The 21626-nt window shown below is 48.6% G+C and overlaps 1 protein-coding gene across 1 annotated transcript in view; it reads right to left on the bottom strand.

Annotated features, from left to right (window-relative positions):
* The window catches only part of OBSCN (obscurin, cytoskeletal calmodulin and titin-interacting RhoGEF), a 176250-nt gene that overhangs the window by 76449 nt on the left and 78175 nt on the right, over positions 1–21626 (bottom strand). Inside the window, 13 exon segments of the mRNA XM_036225074.1 lie at positions 115–384; positions 649–915; positions 1652–1756; positions 1831–1992; positions 2165–2318; positions 2432–2544; positions 2764–3030; positions 3374–3640; positions 4513–4782; positions 4941–5207; positions 5375–5653; positions 16295–16570; positions 20201–20476. Coding sequence (XP_036080967.1) covers positions 115–384; positions 649–915; positions 1652–1756; positions 1831–1992; positions 2165–2318; positions 2432–2544; positions 2764–3030; positions 3374–3640; positions 4513–4782; positions 4941–5207; positions 5375–5653; positions 16295–16570; positions 20201–20476 — 2973 coding nt within the window.

Genomic DNA, 21626 nt, shown 5'->3' with positions numbered 1-21626 from the left:
GAGCGCAGTGCTGCAGGGCGGGCCGCTAAGCCCCGAAAACCAGGGCTACCCGGTCCTGCGCTGGGTCTGCCCACATCCCTCCACCCACCCTGCCCTCCGGCCGCACATGCTCACCTGAGACGACCAGATGCGCGGTGGAGCGCGACTTGCCAATGGTGAAATGCACTGGCCCAGTCATGGTGGAGCAGGTGCGCCGCAACATCAGCCGGTGCACGGTGCCCTCCTGCTCCACGCCTACGTCCGCCCCGGCCTGCAGCACGGTCTTCCCCAGCAGCCACTTGGGCGGCCGAACAGACGGAATGGAGGTCTCGCATTCAAACCAAGCAGGGGCAGGCTCCATCACTGTCACATCCTGCAGGCCCCGTACGATGGTGATGGATTGCTCTGTGGGCAAGGGTCTGGTCACCGTGAGATCTCATGGGAGGACCGCAGGCCGCCCCTTCCCCCAGGCTCCTTGTCCCTTCCTGGGAACAAACCCTCCACACAATGCTCACATTCTCCCCACCCCCACTCCCGTACCCCAAGTGCCCCAACACCTCCAAGTCAGGCTCTTTTCAAATCTGGCAGCCAGAAATTGTCAGGACCAATTATAGAAGCTATAGCCCCTCCCTAGGCACAGGGGACACATGCTCACAGGCATGCCCGCACCTTCTACGAAGAACTGGGCACTGGTCTTCACGTTGCCGGCGTCGCAGGTGTAAGTGTCTTCATCCTCTGGCTGCACATCATTGATGACCAGTTTGCGGTAAAAGCCATCGCTGACCATCTCGTACTTGGGCCCAGGCTGCAGTTCCATGCCACCCTTGAACCACCGCACCTGGGCACTGGCCCGGGACATCTGGCACTCTAGTATGCCTCGGTGCTTCTCCATGGCGATCTTGTCTCGCAGAGGGCGCAGGATGGACACAGGCGGCTCTGTGGGTGTGGTGGAGAGGGGTCGGGGCATGTGCTCAGCCTTCCAAACACCCTAGGGGTGGGTGCTCTGCCTATGCAACCTCTAACCAGCGGGGCTGGGCCTTTGCGGCTGGAACTCTTAGCGCACAATTCTACTTCCCTGTTTCTGCCACATCCCTGAGCCACCCTGGGAACAGGGGCAGGCGCGCTCTTGAAGGCAGGCACACTGGCACACCTGCCCTTGCCCCACATGCCCTCACCCCACCACCCACACCCATGCCTGGTCTCTACCCTGCACACCTTCAACCCTTTTCCCTCACTTTGTGCGCCCCTGACCTGAGTGCCCTTCTGCCACCTGCCTGCAGTCCCACATCCGAACCTGCACATCAAGGCCTTAGCACAGTCACCCCACCTGTCAGCAGACCCTCCCCCTCCCTTATTCCCATCCCCCTCCTTGTCACTCTCCTGTCATCAAGTTCACCAGGTAAGGCTGCGCCCACCTGCTGCCATGGCCTCACGACCCTTCCCCAGAGGAAGAATTCAGCGGTATCTCCATTTTAAACAAAGATAAACTGCATCCTCTGACCCCTGTCTTTCTGCAGGGGAGGCAAAACCCCCTTTTCCTCCTCCTGGGTTACCCCTGTCTTGTCCCAGGAAGGAGCCATGGCACCCCAGGCTTGTGGCTAGACAGCTAACAGCACACCTGCATGTTCTCCCATGCTACCCAGTCTGCGCCCTATCCTGAGTGCCTTCTCACCTCTCACTCGGAGCTGGGCTCGTGATTCTGCATTTTCAGCTACAAATCGGATTTCTCCTGCTTCTTCCACCAGGACCCTCCGGAAGATGAGCGTGTATGTCCTTCCTGGGAACACAGGCTACTCAGCACTGGGGGAGCAGAGGAGACCCTTCCTCAGCCACCTGCTGTCATTGTCATACCTTCCTGGCGGATGCGCACATTGTCACTGGGCCGAAGCTTACTGCCCTCCCGGAACCACTGGGCAGGCACCTCTTCGTGGGAGACCTCGCAAGAGAAGGTGGCGCCCTCCTTCTCCATCACCTCCACGTCCTCCAGGGGCCTCACAATCTGGACATTGCGGCCTGGGACAGCAAGAGAGGCCCTGCCACACTCTGACTCAAAGAACTGCCTGCTCCTTCCCCAATCCCAACTTGTTGAGGGGCATGGCCAGAGGTCCGAGCATCTCACTGGGAGATGCAGGGGACAGGGAGTCCTTGCACCCAGCCCTGACCCTCCACTCAACCCAGCTCTCACCTTGCACCTTCAGGGAGGCCGAGGTCTGAGCATCCTGGGCGTCACATACGTACACACCCTGATCCTCAGGCGCACATCGGTAAATGATGAGACTCCGACAGGAGCCCTGGGTCACCATGCCCACCGTCTTGCCCACCTGCAGCTCCACACCATCCTGTGGGGGCATGAGGCTAGGTTAGGCGATGGGGCTGCACATGCATGGGTCCCACTCCTACCCACCCACAGTGAGGGTCAAGCGGGAGCATAAGGGTCCAGGGACGGAGGCACCTTCAGCCAGCGCACGTCCACATTGGGGCGTGACAGTTCACACTCCAGGGTCACTTTGTCCTTCTCTGTGGCTACCACATCTTGCAGCAGCCGGCTGAATCTCACAGGCAGCTCTAGGGAAGTAGAGGAGGAAGTGACAGGTCGGTCCTGGAGGTGTCCTCCAGGTGGGGGTGGGTCCTGAGCTATACCATATTACTCAGCTCAGTTCTAGGAATGAGTGCTCCCTTCCCCCAAGATTCTACTTCCCTGTTTCTGCCACATCCCTGAGCCACCCTGGGAACAGGGGCAGGCACGCTCTTGAGTGGGTCCCACCCCTCCGTCCCCCCACGCACCAGTAACTACTAGCCGAGCGGACGTGTGTATGCCCTCAGCCTTGAAAGCAATGAGGCCGCTGTCTTGTGGCTGCAGCTTGGACAGCATGAGGGTGTGGGTGGGGCCAAGCACAGCCAGTTGGCATGTGGGCCCTGGCTGGAGCCGCAGGCCATCCCGGGTCCAGCTGCCCTCCACGTCTGTGTGAGACAGCTCCACCTCCATAGTGGCCGAGTCCTGCTCCCGTGCCTCTACCTCCTGCAGGCCCCTCACGAGCCGGACCTGGCGCACTGTAGGGCAAATGCAGAACAGGACAGGTGAGCTACTGCACTGAGACTTTGGTCTTCAGGGAAGTTCCACCCTCACCTCCCCAGGGGGCCTCAAAAGTCAACATGGTTCCCTGGAGGGGGAGGCCCACTCCTACCCGCAGGAGAACTGCCCTCTGAAGGAGGCCCGCCCTGCCCCCTCTTTCCCTTCTCCCATCTTGCCACCCAGCACCCCCCAAGCCTCCAGGTGGAGCCCCATCCCCTGCCTCCCTTTCAAACCCCAGGGCAAGGTTCCCAGTGGGAGACCTGCTCCCCTCTCTCCCCCCACTCCTGAGTGCCGACCAGGCCCAGCCACCCCGCAGCTCACTTTCCACTGTAAGCTTGGCCTGTGTCTTGTCATCTGGAGTCTCACAGCCATAGAAGCCACGGTCTGAGAAACCCGCACTGCGGAGGACCAAGCGGTGAATCGAGCCCTCTGCATAGATTGCCACGTTCTCCCCAGGGGCCAGGGCCACAGCATTTCGTGTCCACTTAACCTCAGGCCAGGGTCTCGTCAGCTCCACCCCCAAGGTCACTGAACTCCGTTCCTCCACAGTCTGCGGTTCCAACTTCTTCTTAAACAGGATGGGAGCCTCTGGAGTCAGGGAAAGGGCAGACAGACACACAGCCACTGCCACTCGGAACATCTGGCACAGAGGGCCCCTGTCCGCCCCCTTCCACCGCAGGCAGCAGAGTAGCCCCCACCACATTCTGACTCCAAGCTGAGCAAGGCCTTGTTCACTCTCAGGACCCAGCTGTATACCTGCATAGGTACAATCTTCTGGGAGGGAACCGAGGCTCAAGGGACTTCGACTTCCACAGCCCCTTCCCCTTTCCTGCTCCCCTGTTTTGAACAACCCTGCCTGCCAACTTCCTAAATATGGTTCCTGATCAGCTACCTTGAGACACAGAGCTGATAAGACAGGCAGACTCTGAGTCCTCAAATCCATTGCATCGGTGTCTCAGCTCCATCGAGGCCCTGGGAGCGCCCACACTAAGAGAAACACGCTGAACCTCTTAGTCCAGTTGTGCCACGACCTCCCTGGAAGGTGAATCTGCCCACATGAATCCCTTACTCAAGAACCTGTGATGGTTCTCACTTACCCTTGCCTGAAGTCCTGGCTCTCCCCGACACAATCTAGCTTCAGAGAGCTAAGGGCATGCCCACCTCTTGCCTCTGCTTACCCTGTCTGCCAACTGTGCTCCCTCCCACCTCTCCATCCACAGGGCATAGCGAGAGGCACCTCCTTCAGGAAGCTACATCCACTCCCAGACCAGGTGCAGCAGTGCAGTTTACTTTCTCCCCTTCAGGGCAGATGCTTGGCCTCTTAGTCCCACCCATCCTCTCTTCGCAGCCATACAACCCCGTATCTCCTGAGGTCAGCCAGACGACTTGGACACCAGCGAGCAGCCGGATGCCAGCCCACCAGGAAGGCACCCAAACTCGCTGACGCCCCACAGACGCACCTCGCACTCGGAGGGTAGCTGCGGATGTGACGCCCTCAGCCTCCGCGGTGATCAGGCCAGCGTCCTCCAAGACCAGGCTCAAGATAGTCAGGCTATGACTGGCGCCGCTCTGCGACATGAGAAACTTCTCGCTGGGCTGCAGCTGGGCGCCATCCCGGAACCACGTGACTGCCGCGTCGCTGGGGGTCACCACGCACTGGAAGGTAGCCTCTCGGCCCTCCTCCGCGACCACAGCACTCAGCCCCGACGTGAACTTGACTTCGCGGGGTACTGCGGACAAGAGCTCTGCTTGAGAGGTGGGCAGGAGGGGCGAGGACTGCAGACACCGCAAAAGACACCTCCTCCGGAAAGTCGCCGCGCTGAGATCACCCAGCTCCGCACCCCAGCACTAGCGCCCCAGCCCGCGCACGCGTGCGACAGTCGCGTACCTTGGACAGAGAGCCTGGCGCTGGTGCGGTCATCGCGGCTCTCGCACACATACTCGCCTGCATCCTCCGCTCGCAGACCCGACACGGTGAGCGAGCGCTGGGTCCCCGAGGCACCCATCTGAAAGCGCTTGCCGGCCCGCAGCTGCGTGCTCCCGCAGCGCCACAGCACCTCTGCCTGCGCAGGGCTCAGCTCACAGACCAGAGTCGCTGTGCCGCCCAGCTCCCCGCTAACGGGCTCCAGGGGCCGGCAGAATTTGGCGGCCACCTCTGCAGGAGAGGAGGGAGGTCAGATTCTGGCCTTGGGGCCTGGCTCCGCCCTGCACTTTCGTGCGCCCTCAGCCCCACCCAGGTCTGCTCCCGCACCGGGCCTGCATGCCCTCAGGTAAGACCAGAAGACATGGGGTTCCCAGAGGACTCCACAAGGAACAGCTAACCTTCCACCTGCACTGGGAAGTCCTGCCGTTCAGCACCCACACGGCAGCTGTAGACCGCACTGTCCAGGGTCTGTGCTCCGCGTACTGTCAGGGTGTGCACTTGCCCCAGGCTGGCTGTCTCATGCCGCTTGCTGCGGCGAATCTCCACGCCATCCTTGAGCCACGTCACCGCAGCCACAGAGGGTGTGGTCAGTGTGGCAGTCAGGACGATGTCATCATGTTCCCGGATTATCAGAGGCTCCCTGCGGCTGGGTCCCCTGACCACTGGGGGCTCAGACTCTGGCTCTGGGGAAGGAGGTCAGTCAGCATGAGAGTGGGGACCTTGGCATCCCAAGCCTGGGCCCTGCCCCCTCAAGCCATGTGGTGGCAGATTCTGAAATGGGACTTCCCCAAATCCCATTTGCTCTGCTCCTCTAGTCCTTGACTGCTGCCTCCACGGAGTGGGCCCAAGAGTGAACACAACAGGGCCCCATGCCATCTGATGGCCAACATCCAGGCTCCCAGGGGCCATAAAAAGTGGTCAGAAGGACAACAGTGAGCTGCAGGAGACCCAGGCCTGGAGGCCACAAGTTCTTCCCAGGCCTGGATGCCTGCCCTCGCAGGGAAGCACGGCCCATATGCAGGGAGAGTGAGGGGCAGCCCGGGGGCTGGCTGATGTTCCAGAAGGACAGCGGGAGCAGGCCAAAGAAGGGAGCTGGATAGAGCAGCTTGGGCAGCAGGACCCTAGGAACAAATGTTCAGAGGTCTGACAAAAACAAGGAGGAACGCCCTGGAGGGGGCCAAAGAGGATCTTTGTGAGGGCTGACCCAGGGGAGTATCTGGAAACTATGCTGACTGTAGGGTGGGGAACAGGGAAACAGGGCCACAGCCGGCTGAGGAGGAACGCCAAAAGCAAGACTTTGAAACCTGGTCCTGTCATTGGCCAGGGGCAGGCAGCACACCAAGGGGTCTAGGCCCGGACCAGGATGACATTTCTGCAAAGGAAGGCCCCTATGACTAACATAACAACAGCCGGAAGGTCGGGACCCCAAGTGCAGAGACAGGAACCAAAGGTCACTAAGGACAATGGCATCCAAGGTCAGAGGCCCCTCGGTGAGGTTACACAGACAGGGTTGACCCCACAGCTGCACTGGGGTGCAGTATGATAGCAGAAAACAGCATAGGTGCACCCACACCCGCAGGACAGGCACAGACTCGCAGAGAGGTGATCAACCTTGATTGGTCAAGAACTTGTCGTTTTGGCCCAGCCTGGCACTCACCTGTGACATCTACGTGGAAGAAGACACTCCGGCCCCCGGCCTCACAGCTGTACTCCCCGCTGTCCGCCTTCCCAGCCTGCTGCAGCACCAGCCGCCGGACGCAGCCCTTGGCCTCCACACGCACCTTCGAGCTCCCACTCAGCTTCTTGCCGTCCTTGTACCACGTCACCTCCGTCTGCGCCTGGGCCACCTCGCAGCTCAGCGTAGCACTGGCCCCCGCCTCGGCCTGCACTTCACTGCGTGCCTGCTGCTCCTTGGCAAATACCACTGTGGGCTCTGCAGACAGGGAGGGACACACAGGGTCAATGATAACTCTAAGTCAGGGGGATCGCACTGGGGAAAGGATGACACACGGAGGCGGGAGCCCTGGAAACTCCTCCGGACCCTGCACCTGCTGTGTGGCCTGGAGCTGCCCCACTACCTTGGCAGCTCAAGCAGCTCATTCATCTACACAACGACCACTGACCCGTGCAGGGGTCTTGGCATCTATACACACCTACAAACCCTCACACTCAGGTGCAGTAACATCTGCTGTGGTGGCACAGAGGAGTCAATGTGAGACCGCAGCTACCCTTATATAACGATAAACCCTCCTGAGAAAAGGAAAATAAAGTTAGTTCACAAACTCCTCTGTGAACTGGCCAGAGAGGCTGACACACAGTGAGTGACCAGCAGTAAATGCTGTGACATCTGGCCTCATTTACCACAGAACCTCCATCAACCGAGTGCGACCTGCAACACCTCCCTATTGCTTTCCAGTTCTAAACTCACAGATCACACTCCAGGGCAATTCTGGCACAGAGCGCTCTAACTGAAGACAAAAGGGAAACACGTTTGCTTTGAAAAGAGAATTCCAGACAGAATGTGCGCATCGCAGGGGCTCTGCCACCATCTCTGCTCTTCACTGAGTTGGCACAGACACTGCAGTCAAACGTCCCTCTCTATTTTGCTACATATACTGCCGAGAAAGCTTCCGTATCGTCATGCCTGGAGGGAAGAGTTCCAGAACCCTAAACCTTGCCTACCCAAGTTCTGTCTTAGGAGCATCCCAAGTGTATCAGGTGGCTGAAATTTCCTCTTCTGCTTTAATGAATTTGGACAGCTCCTGATAGTGAGAACCCGCACATGGGGCTGAGTGAAGGTGGACATGCGGGAGCAGGTAGACCAGCCTCAGGTGAGGGACATCTGGTGTACCTCGGCCCAATACGCCAAGTAGGGGCAGAGTCCCAGACACCGAGGACCAACGGTAGTTGTAAGGAGGTGCTAGGGAAAGTGACCAAGTGCTGAATGTGGACACACCACGAAGACGTGCACGAAGGGCCCTCTCCCTTCTCTGTGCACCCCTCCCACTCAAGGTCCCTGGGCTCAGCCGTGGGTATACAAATGGGAGGTGGGAGAATGGGGTATGTGAAGAGATGAGGTCTAGTGGAGAGAACACCAGGGTCAGTCTGGACATAAGCCAGTCTCATTGTCATCTGCAATCAGGGCTAAAGCGGCAACGTGAGAACCCACCTGTGACATCCAGGTGGAAGGAGACCCTTCTGGCCCCCGGCCTCGCAGCTGTACTCCCCGCTGTCCGCCTTCCCAGCCTGCTGCAGCACCAGCCTCCGGACGCAGCCCTTGGCCTCCACACGCACCTTCGAGCTCCCACTCAGCTTCTTGCCGTCCTTGTACCACGTCACCTCCGTCTGCGCCTGGGCCACCTCGCAGCTCAGCGTAGCACTGGCCCCCGCCTCGGCCTGCACCTCGCTGTGTGCCTGCTGCTCCTTGGCAAACACCACTGTGGGCTCTGCAGACAGGGAGGGACGCACAGGATCAAGTCAGGGGGATGGCACTGGGGAAAGGATGACACACGGAGGCGGGAGCCCTGGAAACTCCTCTGGGCTCTGCACCTGCTGTGTGGCCTGGAGCTGCCCCACTACCTTGTCAGCTCAAGCAGCACATTCATCTATACGCGCACCACTGCCACGTGGCCCTTCTAGCTGCGGAGACTGTGAATGACTCTCCGGAGCACACACCATCTAGAAGAGGGACCGCAGGGCCACGAGGCATACACAAGTGCCATCCCCAGCGACACAGAGTCTCCTTTGTGGTTGTGCAGGTCACATTGTCACTGCAGTATAGAGAAGTTCCTGGTGTTCTTCTTCTGCTGCTCTCATGCTGTCACTTGTTGGCACCCAGGGGAGTGAGTTGTACCCCCTGTAATGGTCGATTGATTGGTCTTCATGACCCACAAAGTGAGGCCAGTTCTCCTACCTTCTTGGCCATTGCTGTTTGCCCCTCTGTGGTTTCACTGTTCAGTCTTTTCCCCATCATCTCTTTTGCATATTCATTTTTAGGAGTTCTAGTTACATGCTAGGCCTTTCTCTTCCACGTGTGACTTCCCTTGTCACTCTCTCTTACAGTCTACCACTGAATCAAAGTTTCTCCTTTTAATGGGGGCATTTATGTCACTTTCATTCCATGGTGGTCAATGCATTTGCATTTGTCAGCAATCTGGTCTTACCCTGAAGTTTCTTAGCAATTGAGGACATCATCCAAGAATTTTATGTTGTCATCTCTTACCCCAAGGTCTCTAACCCGCCCAGAATTGGGTTTGTATATAGTGTGAGTTACCAACTTTATTTTCTGTAGGATTAAATTGCAAAAAACTATTATGAGAAAACCATTCTCTTAACACTCTCTGAGCAGGTGCCACATTTAAAAAAAAAAAGTGGGGATGGAGCAAAAGTCCTTTCATGGCTGGGTATGTTTCTGAGCTTCCTATTCTATTCTTTTGATCTGGTTAGAGTCCGTTCATTAAGACCCAGCTGTCTACATTACTGTAGTTGTATAATAATTCTTGGTGTTGGTAAAGCAAACACTCACACAAAATATGCCTGTCAATTTTCAATACCTGACAAAGAACATCTATTTAGATTAGAGTTGTTAATGAATATCTTAGAATCTTCTATGGATTTCTATCCATTTATTTAGACATTCTTAATCATTTCTCAGAAGTGTTCAAGAATTTCCCTTCACAGAGCCATTAAGTATCTTTTATTAGATTTGATACTTCTGATGCTAGTGGAAATCTTTTAAAATTTCACTTTCCAACTCTTTGTTGCTAGTATATAAACACAGAAGTATTTTCTGCATGTTAATATTTGTACATAGTCATCTTTCTGAACAGCTTATTAAGTCTAATAATTTATCTTTGGAATTTTGGAAGTGATAATCATGTCATCTGTTTTTCCAACTTTTATGCATTTTATTTTATTTCATTTTCCTCCCTCTGTGCTATGTAATGTTGGATAGAAGTGGTGACAATGGGCCTCTTTCTCTTGTTTCCTACTTCATAGATAAAACTTTCATGGTTTCACTTCAAGCATGATGTTAACTGGGGTGTTCTGTAGTACAATTTATCTGGGTATTAAAGAATTGGTTTATCGATAGTTGGTTAAAAATTTTACAGCATGAATTGATGTCAAATTTTAACATTTATTCTGAATTTATGATATTAAAACTTATCAAACTTTTATTCTGCATTTCTTGAGAAAAGTCATATCATTTTCTCTTTCAGTCAGTTAAGGTCATGCATTATATTGATATACTAATATTTTCAATATTAAAACAACATCACATTCCTGGACTATGATTTTTGTTACAGTGTATCTTCCTCTTGACATATTGCTCAGATGATATTGCCAATATTTTGTGGAAGATAAGATATTGGCCTGTAATTTTAATTCTCCCTACTTTCCTTGTCAGATTTTTTTTTATCAATATTCTGCTATCTACATGAATCAACTCAGAGAGTGTATCTTCCTGTTTCGTTCTCTAGAAGAATCTCCATGAACATGGAATCATTTCTTTCCAGGATATTTGAAATAATTTATCAGTAGAACCACTGGGCTTAAACCTTTCTCTATGAAAAAAGTTTTTATAGCTGATTTTCATTTATTTAAAAGTTATAGAACTATTTGAGCTTTCTTCTTCTGTCACTTTTTCATATGGTTTTCTAACATTTGGTCAATTCGTTAAAACCGTTCAAAATTATTGCCATAAAGCAACATGTCATTTACTCTTCAAAAACATTTTAGAAAGATACATAGTTTTTTTGGTATTTATACACACCCACAAATCATTATATACTGCTACACGACCAAGCTGTTATGTGTTGGCTGCTAGGAGTCGATGTGGTACTGCACCCGACCCCTCTAATGTTAAGATCAACTTAATGGAAGGAAAACAAATTTAGTCCTCAGATATCTCATGAACCAGCCAGGGAGGCACAGACACACACTAGTGACTAGGTGAGGCTATGACATAAATACAGCTATACCAGTCAGTGGTTTCTACAACAGGGACCAAATTTTAACAAAGTGCACCATGTAGTTTAAGCTCCTTATTCTCTTCCATGTCTAAATTTATAAATCAGTCTCCAGGGGGAGTTCTGACATGGAATGGTTTTACTAAAGACAAAAAGAAAACAAGATTTGCTTCAAAAAGAGAATTCCAGACCTCACATGTGCATATCTCTGATACATATCAACAGGTCCTCTGATCTTCATTTACTTTGCACATATATTGCAAGAAAACTTGGATCTAGATTTTGCTGCATTTGGTGCACAGATATCTTCTATATCCACATTCAAGGACAAAAAAATGTCCCCAAACACCGAAACCACTAGTAATCTAAAGTTTAGTCGAGATACTCCCAAGTATGACTATGTGGCTGAAATTTCCCCTTACACCTGTTCAAAGAAATTCAAATGTTCTTCATTAATGAGAACCCCATATAGTGCTGAGAGAGGGCATCTGGGAGCTACTGGGACATCCAAAAGGGCACGGTCAGAGCAAAAATAAATAAAATAGAGACTAGAAAGCAATAGAAATGATCAAGAACTCTAAGAATAGTTCTTTGAAAAGATAAACAAAATAGATAAACCTCTAAGCAAACATATCAAAGAGAGCGAGAAGGCCCAAATTAATAAAATCAGAAGTGAAAGAGGAGTGACAAATGACACCACAGAGATACAAAGAATTATAAGAGAATACTACAAACAGTGACACGCCAACAAATGGAAAACCAAGATGAAACAGATTCCTAAAAGCATACAACCTGCCAAGACTTCATGAGGAAGAAATAGAAAATCTGAACAGATAATCAGAAAATCAAAAAACAATAACCAAAAAATTCCCAACAAACAAATCTTCAGAACCAGATGGCTTCACAGGTGAATTATTTCAAACATTTGAAGAATAATTAATACCAACCCAACTCAAACTACTCTCCAAAATTGAAGGTGACGACAACATCACCCTGATACCTAACTAGACAAAGACACTACAAAGAAAGAAAATTACAGGCCACTGTCCCTGATGAACATAAATGCAAAAATCCTCAACAGAATATTATGAAACTAAATTCAGAAATACATTAAAAAGATCATACACCATGATCAAGTGGAATTTATTTGATGTAAAGTTGATTCAATATCCACAAAGTTGATTCAATATCCAGAAATCAATTAATGTGATAAACCACAAAAACAAAATGAAGGATAAAAATCATATGATCATAACAATAGATGCTGAAAAAGTATTTGAAAATATCCAGCATCCATTTATGACTAAAAAAAACAACAACAACCTCTCGACAAGGTGGGAATAGAGGGAACACACTTCAACATAATAAAGGCCATATATGACAAAACCACAGCTAACATCATATACAATGCAGAAAAGCTAAAAGTGTTTTCCTGAACATCAGGAACAAGACAAAGATGTTCTCTCTTACTACATTTATTCAACATAGTACTGAATGTCCCAGCCACAGCAATCAGACCAGAAAAAGAAATGAGACATCCACATTGGAAAGGAAGAAGTAAAACTGTCATTATTTGCAGATAACATGATACTGTACATAAAGAACCCTAAAGATTCCACTCAAAAACTGTAAGAACTGATAAATGAATTCAGTAAAGTAGCAGGATACAACATTAATATTCAGAGCTCTGTTGCATTTCTATATACCAATAATGCATTATCATAAAGAGAAATTTTTTAAAAATCCCATTTACAACTGCGCCCAATAAAAATTAAATATCCAGGAATAAATTTAACCAAGAAGATCAAAAAGTGTACTCAGAAAATTATAAGATGTTGAAGAAAGAAATTAAAGAAGATACAAATAAATGGAAGCACATGTTGTGCTCATGGACAGGAAGAATTAATGTAATTAAAATGTCTATACTACCCAAGGTGATCTATAGATTCAGTGCAATCCCTATCAAAAAACCAATCACAGAACTAGAACAAATAATCCTAAAATTTATATGAAACCACAAAGATCCCTAATAGCCATGGCAATCTTGAGAAAGAAAAACAAAGTAGGAGGTATCACACTACCTGATATCAAACTATATTGCAAGGCTATGGTAATCAAAACAGCATGGTACTGGCATAAAAACAGAAACAGCGATCAATGGTGCAGAATAGAGAGCCCAGAAATAAACGCTCACTTCATCGATGATATAGGAGACAAGAATGGTGCTGGGGAAACTGTACAGACATATGCAAAAAATGAAACAAGACCACTTTCTTACACCATATACAAAAATTAATGTAATATCTGAAACCATAAAAGTCTGAGAAGAAACAAAGGTAGTAAACTCTTTGATTTGCTCTTAGTAATAATTTTTTGGATATATCTCCTTGGGTAAAAGCAATGAAAGAAAAAAATAAACAAATGGGACTAATCAAACTAAAAGTTTTTACACAGCAAAGGAAACCACCGACAAAATGAAAAGACAACCTACTAAATAGGAGAAGATATTTGCAACGGATAATATCCAATAAAGGGTTGATAGTCAAAGTATACAGAGAACTCATACAACTCAACATCTAAAAAACAAACGATCCAATTAAAAAATGAGCTGAGGACCTAAACAGACATTTCTCCAAAGAAGACATACAGATGGTCAACAGACATATGAAAAGATGCTCAACGTCACTAATCACCAAATAAATGCAAATTGAAACCACAATAAAATATAACTTCACACCTGTCAGAATTGCTATTATCAATAAATCAACAAAAAACAAGTGTTGGTGAGGATGTGGAGAAAAGGAAACCTCGTGCTTTGTTGGTGGGATTGTAAACTGGTACAGCCATTATAAAAACAGTATGAAGTTTCCTAAAAAATTAAAAACTACCTTATGGCCCAGCAATCCCACTGTTGGGCATTTATCCGAAGAAATCCAAAACACTAATTTGAAAAGATATATGTAGCCCTATGTTTATGGCAGTATTATTTACAATAGCCAAGATATGGAAGCAACCTAAGCGTTCATCGATAGATGAATGAATAAAGGTGTGTTATATATATGCAATGGAATATTACTCGGCCATAAAAAAAGAGTGAAATCTTGCTATTTCCAACAATATGGATAGACCTAGAGGGTGTCATGCTAAGCTAAATAAGTCAGACAGAGAATGACAAATACTGTATGATTTCACTTATACAAGGAATCTAAAAAACAAAATAAATGAATAAACAAAACAGAATTAATCTCATCGATACAAAGAACATTTTGATGGTTGCCAGATGGGGTTGGGGGCGCTGGATAAAAGGTGAAGGGATTAAGAAGAACATATTAGCAGTTACAAAATAGCCACAAGAATGTAAATACAGCATAGGGAATGCTGTCAATAATATCATAATAAATGTGGTGTCAGGTGGGTACCAGATTATCAGGGTGACTGCTTTGTAAATTATATAAATGTCTAATCATTATGTTGTGCACTCGACACTAATATAATGCGTCAACTATAGTTGAAAAATAAATTTTTAAAAAAAGCATAGTCACATATCCTACCTTTGAGATGCCTTGTCTATTTCAGAACTAAAGCACCCAACACAGCCATAGTCCTGAAGAGCAGGAACATGACAAGGGTGCTTGAGAAGGCATTCTAGTGCACAAATGAGCACTGATATTGGGAACCATAACTGGAGGTACACAGGAAAACCCCCCCACCCACTCATCCATATACCACCTCTCATGTAGTCACTTGGCCCAGCGATAGGTATAAAGTCTAATGAGAGAGCCCTAGGGCTATAATACGATTACGCATCATCACCAAATAGGGTGAAGTTAGTATGCCCAAGAACCCACCTGTGACGTCCAGGCGGAAGAAAACCCTCTGGCCCCCGGCCTCACAGCTGTACTCCCCGCCATCTGCCTTCTCCGTCTGCTGCAGCACCAACCGCCGGACACAGCCCTTGGACTCCATGTGCACCTTCGAGCTCCCACTCAGCTTCTTGCCATCCTTGTACCACGTCACCTCCGTCTGCGACTGGGCCACCTCGCAGTTCAGTGTGGCACTGGCCCCCACCACAGCCTGCACCTCACTGCGCGCCTGCTGCTCCTTGGCAAACACCAGAGGGAGTTCTGGAGACAGGGAGGGGTGCACAGGAATATGACATCCTCTAAGTCAAAGGGCAATACTGGGGAAAGGGTGACACAGGGAGACGGGAGGCCTGGAAATGCCTCCGGAACCTCCACCTGCTGTGTGGCCTAGAGGAGCCTCACTACCTGGTCAGCAACAAGCAGCTCATTCATCTGCACACCCACCACTGACCTGTGCAGGGGTCTTGGCATCTATGCACACCTACAAACCCTCACATACTGGTTCTGTAACATCTACTGTGGTGGCACAGAGGAGTCAATGTGAGACCATGGCCACCTTTATAAAAAGTTAAACCCTCCGGAGAAAAGGAAAATAAAGTTAGTTCACAGACTTTGGCCAGAGAGGCTGACACACACAGTGACCAGAAGTAAATACTAAGATATTTGGCTTTACCACAGACCCCTCACTCATCAACCAGGTGTGACATGCCACAGTTCCCTATTGCTTTCCAGTTCTAAACTCACAGATCACACTCCAGGACAATCCTGGCACAGAGCGCTCTAACTGAAGACAAAAGGGAAACACATTTGCCTTAAAAAGAGAATTCCAGACAGAATGTGCGCATCGCAGGGGCTCTGCCACCATCTCTGCTCTTCACTGAGTTGGCACAGACACTGCAGTCAAACGTCCCTCTCTATTTTGCTACATATGGTGCCGAGAAAGCTTCCGTATCGTCATGCCTGGAGGGAAGAGTTCCAGAACCCCTAAACCTTGCCTACCCAAGTTCTGTCTTAGGAGCATCCCAAGTGTATCAGGTGGCTGAAATTTCCTCTTCTGCTTTAATGAATTTGGACAGCTCCTGATAGTGAGAACCCGCACATGGGGCTGAGTGAAGGTGGACATGCGGGAGCAGGTAGACCAGCCTCAGGTGAGGGACATCTGGTGTACCTCGGCCCAATACGCCAGGTAGGGGCAGAGTCCCAGACACCGAGGACCAATGGTAGTTGTAAGGAGGTGCTAGGGAAAGTGACCAAGTGCTGAATGTGGACACACCACGAAGACGTGCACGAAGGGCCCTCTCGCTTCTCTGTGCACCCCTCCCAGCCAAGGTCCCTGGGCTCAGCCGTGGGTATACAAATGGGAGGTGGGAGAATGGGGTATGTGAAGAGATGAGGTCTAGTGGAGAGAACACCAGGGTCAGTCTGGACATAAGCCAGTCCCACTGTCATCTGCAATCAGGGCTAAAGCGGCAACGTGAGAACCCACCTGTGACGTCCAGGTGGAAGGAGACCCTCTGGCCCCCGGCCTCGCAGCTGTACTCCCCGCTGTCCGCCTTCCCAGCCTGCTGCAGCACCAGCCGCCGGACGCAGCCCTTGGCCTCCACACGCACCTTCGAGCTCCCACTCAGCTTCTTGCCGTCCTTGTACCACGTCACCTCCGTCTGCGCCTGGGCCACCTCGCAGCTCAGCGTAGCACTGGCACCTGCCTCGGCCTGCACCTCGCTGCGTGCCTGCTGCTCCTTGGCAAACACCACTGTGGGCTCTGCGGACAGGGTCAGAGATACCCTCTAAGTAAGAAGGACAGCACAAGAGGGGACACTGCACAGGGAGACAGGAAGTCTGGAAACTCCCCTGAGCCCTGCACCAGATGGCGGCCTGGAGCAGCCCCACTGTCTTGTCAGTGACAGGCAGCACATTCACCTGCCTACCATTCACTGCCCACGTGGCCTTTCCAGGTGGGGACACTGGGAACAACTCTCTGGAGCATACACCTTCTAGGAGAGAGACCATGGGTACAGGAGGCATGCACAGATGCCTTCCCAGAGGACAGAGTCTCCCCCCTGATTTTGCGGGGCTTATTGTCATGGTAGTGCAGAGGTGTTCAGAGATTCCCCTTCTGCTGCTCTCATGCTGTCACCTGTTGGCACCCAGGGGCTTGTACCCCCTGTAGTGGTCGATCGTATGATCCTGATGACCCAAAAAGTGGGGCAACTACTCCAACCTTCTTGGCCATTGCTGTTCGCCTCTCTGTGGTGTCACTGCTCAGTCTTTTGCCTGATTTGCAATAGCATTATCTGTCTTCCTTCTTATTCATTTTCAGACCGTTATGTGTAAAGGCTAGAGATTTGACAACTAAGTATCTTGTAAATATCTTAACTATCTGTACAGGTTAGTTTTTGATTCCCCTGGTATCTTTGGAAAAATCACAGTTCTGTTTTAATGCAGTCAAATATAGAAACTTGTCTCATTGTTTTGTTTTAGAAGTATCTCCTTACTCTAAAGTCATTAAATAATCCATCCCATCCTCTGAGGGGTTTGTGGGTTCACCTTTTACACTGTGGTGTCTCACCTACCCGGAGTTCATTTTGAAGTGTGGTGGAAGTTTCCTATCCAGTTGACCTTTGAACAACATGGGTTTGAAGTGCAAGGGTAGACTTATTGACTGCTATTTTTACAATAAATACACTGTCAGCCTTTCATATCCCCAGCTTTCACATTTGCACATTCAACCGACAATGATCAAAAATAGGATTTTTGATCTGCAGCTGGGAATCTGCAGATGGAAAAGACAAACTTAAGTAATACGTGCATTTTCAAGTGCATGAGGGTTGGCATCCCTAACGCCCATGTTGTTTAAGGGTCAACTGTGTATATATTTTTGATGATTAAATGTTGAAATCACCACTTATTAAAAAAATGATCCTTTCTTCACTGTCTACACGAGCTAGATGTTGAAAAACAAGCAGGGGCCGTTCAGTGCCCTGCTAGCGAGCTCACGATTCTCTTCCTTTGATTTAATCACTGTTCCTAGGCTGTGACCCCATTATCTTTATTACTGTAGCATTCTGACAATTCTCGATATCTTATAGATACATGTTCACACCTAGATCTTCTTGCTTGGACTCTGGAATCTGCTTCTCCATTTTCAGCCCCCCAAAGAAAAACATTTGTTGATCAGACGTGAACATATGTGAGTCTTCCACAGACTTCCAACCATTTCTTCAGATCTTCTTTACCATCTCTCAAAAATGTTTAACAATTTTCCTCCACTGATATCATAAACAGCTTTATTAAACTGGGAACTAGAAATGTGATACATCTCATGCTATTCTAAATCTTTTAAAAGTTCATTTTCCAACTGTGTTAATAGTACGTGGACATAAAAATGATTTTGCTCATTGATTTTTTACACAGTAACTTTTCTAAACTCTTATTAATTCCAATAATTAATCTTTAAGATTTTCTGCATTAGGATTCATATCATCTGTGAATTCCACTTATTTTTCCCATTTTTATAACTCACATTATTTTCCCCCTTCCTCTGTGGTAAAAAGGCACACAGAGATGGTGACAGTGACCTCATGTGTTGTTCTCTGTCTCAAAGGCAAAATTTTCAAGGTTCTTGCTAAGTATGCAGTTACCTGATGCCTTCTGTAGTACTATTTATCAAATTAAAGATAGACAATCTTATTTATAGATTGTTAAGAATTTTATGACATGAGTTGATGCTAAATTTTATCAAACGTTAGTTCTGAATTTATAACATTGAATTTTATCATGGTTTTAGTCTGCATTTATTGAGATAATCACATCATTTTTTTTATTCAATCTGATAGTGTCATGCTTTATACTGATCTCCTCATGTTTCTAAAGGTAAATCAGCTCTGCATTCTGGCACCACAACCTCCATCGCAGTGTATTATCTTTTTGACATATTGCTGAACTCAGCTTGCTAATATTTGTCTAACATTTTGCCTTGATACTTATAGTAGAGCTGCCTGTAATTTTAACTCTTGTTTCATTCCTTGCCATATTTTGATATCCATATTATATTATCTACAGAACACAATCTGAAGACTGTATTTCTTTCAATCTCTAGAAAAATCTCCACAAACAGGGAACAACTTCTTTCTTGAACATTCATGTAATTTACCAGTAGAGCCACTGGGATTAAATTTTTCTCTCTGAAAAGGTTATTGATTATGGTCCTATTATTTAAAAGATTGTAGGAAATAAAAAATGCTTTAAAAAAGATTATAGGACTATTAGAGGTATTTAATTCTTTTGTGTCACTTATGGTATAATTTTGTAAGAACTGGCAAAATTGTTCAAACTTTTCAAATTTATTATCATAAAACAATTTGTCATATCCTCTTACAATAATGTTTGACAAAAATCAGGGTGAGTTTTTGTGTATATACACACCCATTATATCCTGACATAATACCAAACTGTTATGCGCTGGCACCTGGGCTCATTGTAGGTTGTCAGCTACTGCTTTCTGACATTAACATCCTCTTAATGAAAGGAAAATAAATTTAGTTATTGGATTTCCCTAGGAACCATCCAGGGAGGAACAGACACACTAACCATTATGGAAAATCCATGAAAAAAATACTGTTTTATGAGACAGTGGTGGGTGCTACCAGAAGGAATTCAAAATTAACAGTGTGAAGTGATGTAGTATCAGATATATACTTTTTTCCATTTCTGAATTTACAAATCAAACTTAAATGAGAATGCTGACATAAAATGTTTTAACTGAAAACAAAGGGAAACAAATATTACAACAAAATATGGATCTAGATTTGGTATATGGAGTGAAAAGAGGAACAAGTCTCCCTGAACACCTAAAACTATAATATACCAAATTTTAGTTTTGAGATAATTACAGGTATGATTAAGTAGCCAAAATTACCCCTTTAATTTCGTTCAATGAAATTCCAACAGCTGTCCCTAGCAAGAACCCTCACATGAGCTAAAGACAGGATATGGAAACTACTAAACATTTAATCGAAGCATGTCCACATATTGCAGACAAGAGACGGCTAGTCTAACTCAAACCCCAGCCACCAGATACAGCCAGAGTCCTGAATACCAGGGAGCACCAGAAGGATTCAGGGAAGCTGCTGGGAACATGTAATAAAGCATTACTGCGTGGAAACACCACTAGGAGTGAATGAGAAGGACTCTCTCCCTTCCTCACACACGATCCCCATCAAATTCTCTTGGCTCAGCCACACGTACGAAAATAGTAGTGGAAAAATGAGAAACTTGAAGTTATGAAGGCTAATGGAAAGAGCACAAGGGTCCACTGGGGCTATTAGTCACATCATCAGCTGAAAACGAAGCTACCTAAAAACAAAGGTAAAGAAGCACCCAGAGAACACACCTGTGACATCCAGGTGGAAGGAGACCCTCTGGCCCCCGGCCTCGCAGCTGTACTCCCCGCTGTCCGCCTTCCCAGCCTGCTGCAGCACCAGCCGCCGGACGCAGCCCTTGGCCTCCACACGCACCTTCGAGCTCCCACTCAGCTTCTTGCCGTCCTTGTACCACGTCACCTCCGTCTGCGCCTGGGCCACCTCGCAGCTCAGCGTAGCACTGGCCCCCGCCTCGGCCTGCACCTCGCTGCGTGCCTGCTGCTCCTTGGCAAACACCACTGTGGGCTCTGCGGACAGGGAGGGACGCGCAGGGTCAATGATAACTCGAAGTCAGAGGGTGGCACTGGGGAAAGGATGACACACGGAGGCGGGAGCCCTGGAAACTCCTCCGGACCCTGCACCTGCTGTGTGGCCTGGAGCTGCCCCACTACCTTGGCAGCTCAAGCAGCTCATTCATCTACACAACGACCACTGACCCGTGCAGGGGTCTTGGCATCTACACACACCTACAAACCCTCACACTCAGGTGCAGTAACATCTGCTGTGGTGGCACAGAGGAGTCAATGTGAGACCGCAGCTACCCTTATATAACGATAAACCCTCCTGAGAAAAGGAAAATAAAGTTAGTTCACAAACTCCTCTGTGAACTGGCCAGAGAGGCTGACACATGGTGACCAGCAGTAAATGCTGTGACATCTGGCCTCATTTACCACAGACCCTCCATCGACCGAGTGCGACCTGCAACACCTCCCTATTGCTTTCCAGTTCTAAACTCACAGATCACACTCCAGGGCATTGCTGACACAGAGCGCTCTAACTGAAGACAAAAGGGAAACACGTTTGCTTTGAAAAGAGAATTCCAGTCAGAATGTGCGCATCGCAGGGGCTCTGCCACCATCTCTGCTCTTCACTGAGTTGGCACAGACACTGCAGTCAAACGTCCCTCTCTATTTTGCTACATATGGTGCCGAGAAAGCTTCCGTATCATCATGCCTGGAGGGAAGAGTCCCAGAACCCCTAAATCTTGCCTACCCAAGTTCTGTCTTAGGAGCATCCCAAGTGTATCAGGTGGCTGAAATTTCCTCTTCTGCTTTAATGAATTTGGACAGCTCCTGACAGTGAGAACCCGCACATGGGGCTGAGTGAAGGCGGACATGCGGGAGCAGGTAGACCAGCCTCAGGTGAGGGACATCTGGTGTACCTCGGCCCATACGCCAAGTAGGGGCAGAATCCCAGACACCGAGGACCAATGATAGTTGTAAGGAGGTGCTAGGGAAAGTGACCAAGTGCTGAATGTGGACACACCACGAAGACGTGCACGAAGGGCCCTCTCCCTTCTCTGTGCACCCCTCCCATCCAAGGTCCCTGGGCTCAGCCGTGGGTATACAAATGGGAGGTGGGAGAATGGGGTATGTGAAGAGATGAGGTCTAGTGGAG

This window comes from Rousettus aegyptiacus, unplaced genomic scaffold (genome assembly GCF_014176215.1).
Source record: "Rousettus aegyptiacus isolate mRouAeg1 unplaced genomic scaffold, mRouAeg1.p scaffold_m13_p_7, whole genome shotgun sequence".
NCBI lineage: Eukaryota > Metazoa > Chordata > Mammalia > Chiroptera > Pteropodidae > Rousettus > Rousettus aegyptiacus.
This window is presented reverse-complemented; position numbering and strand designations above follow the sequence as displayed.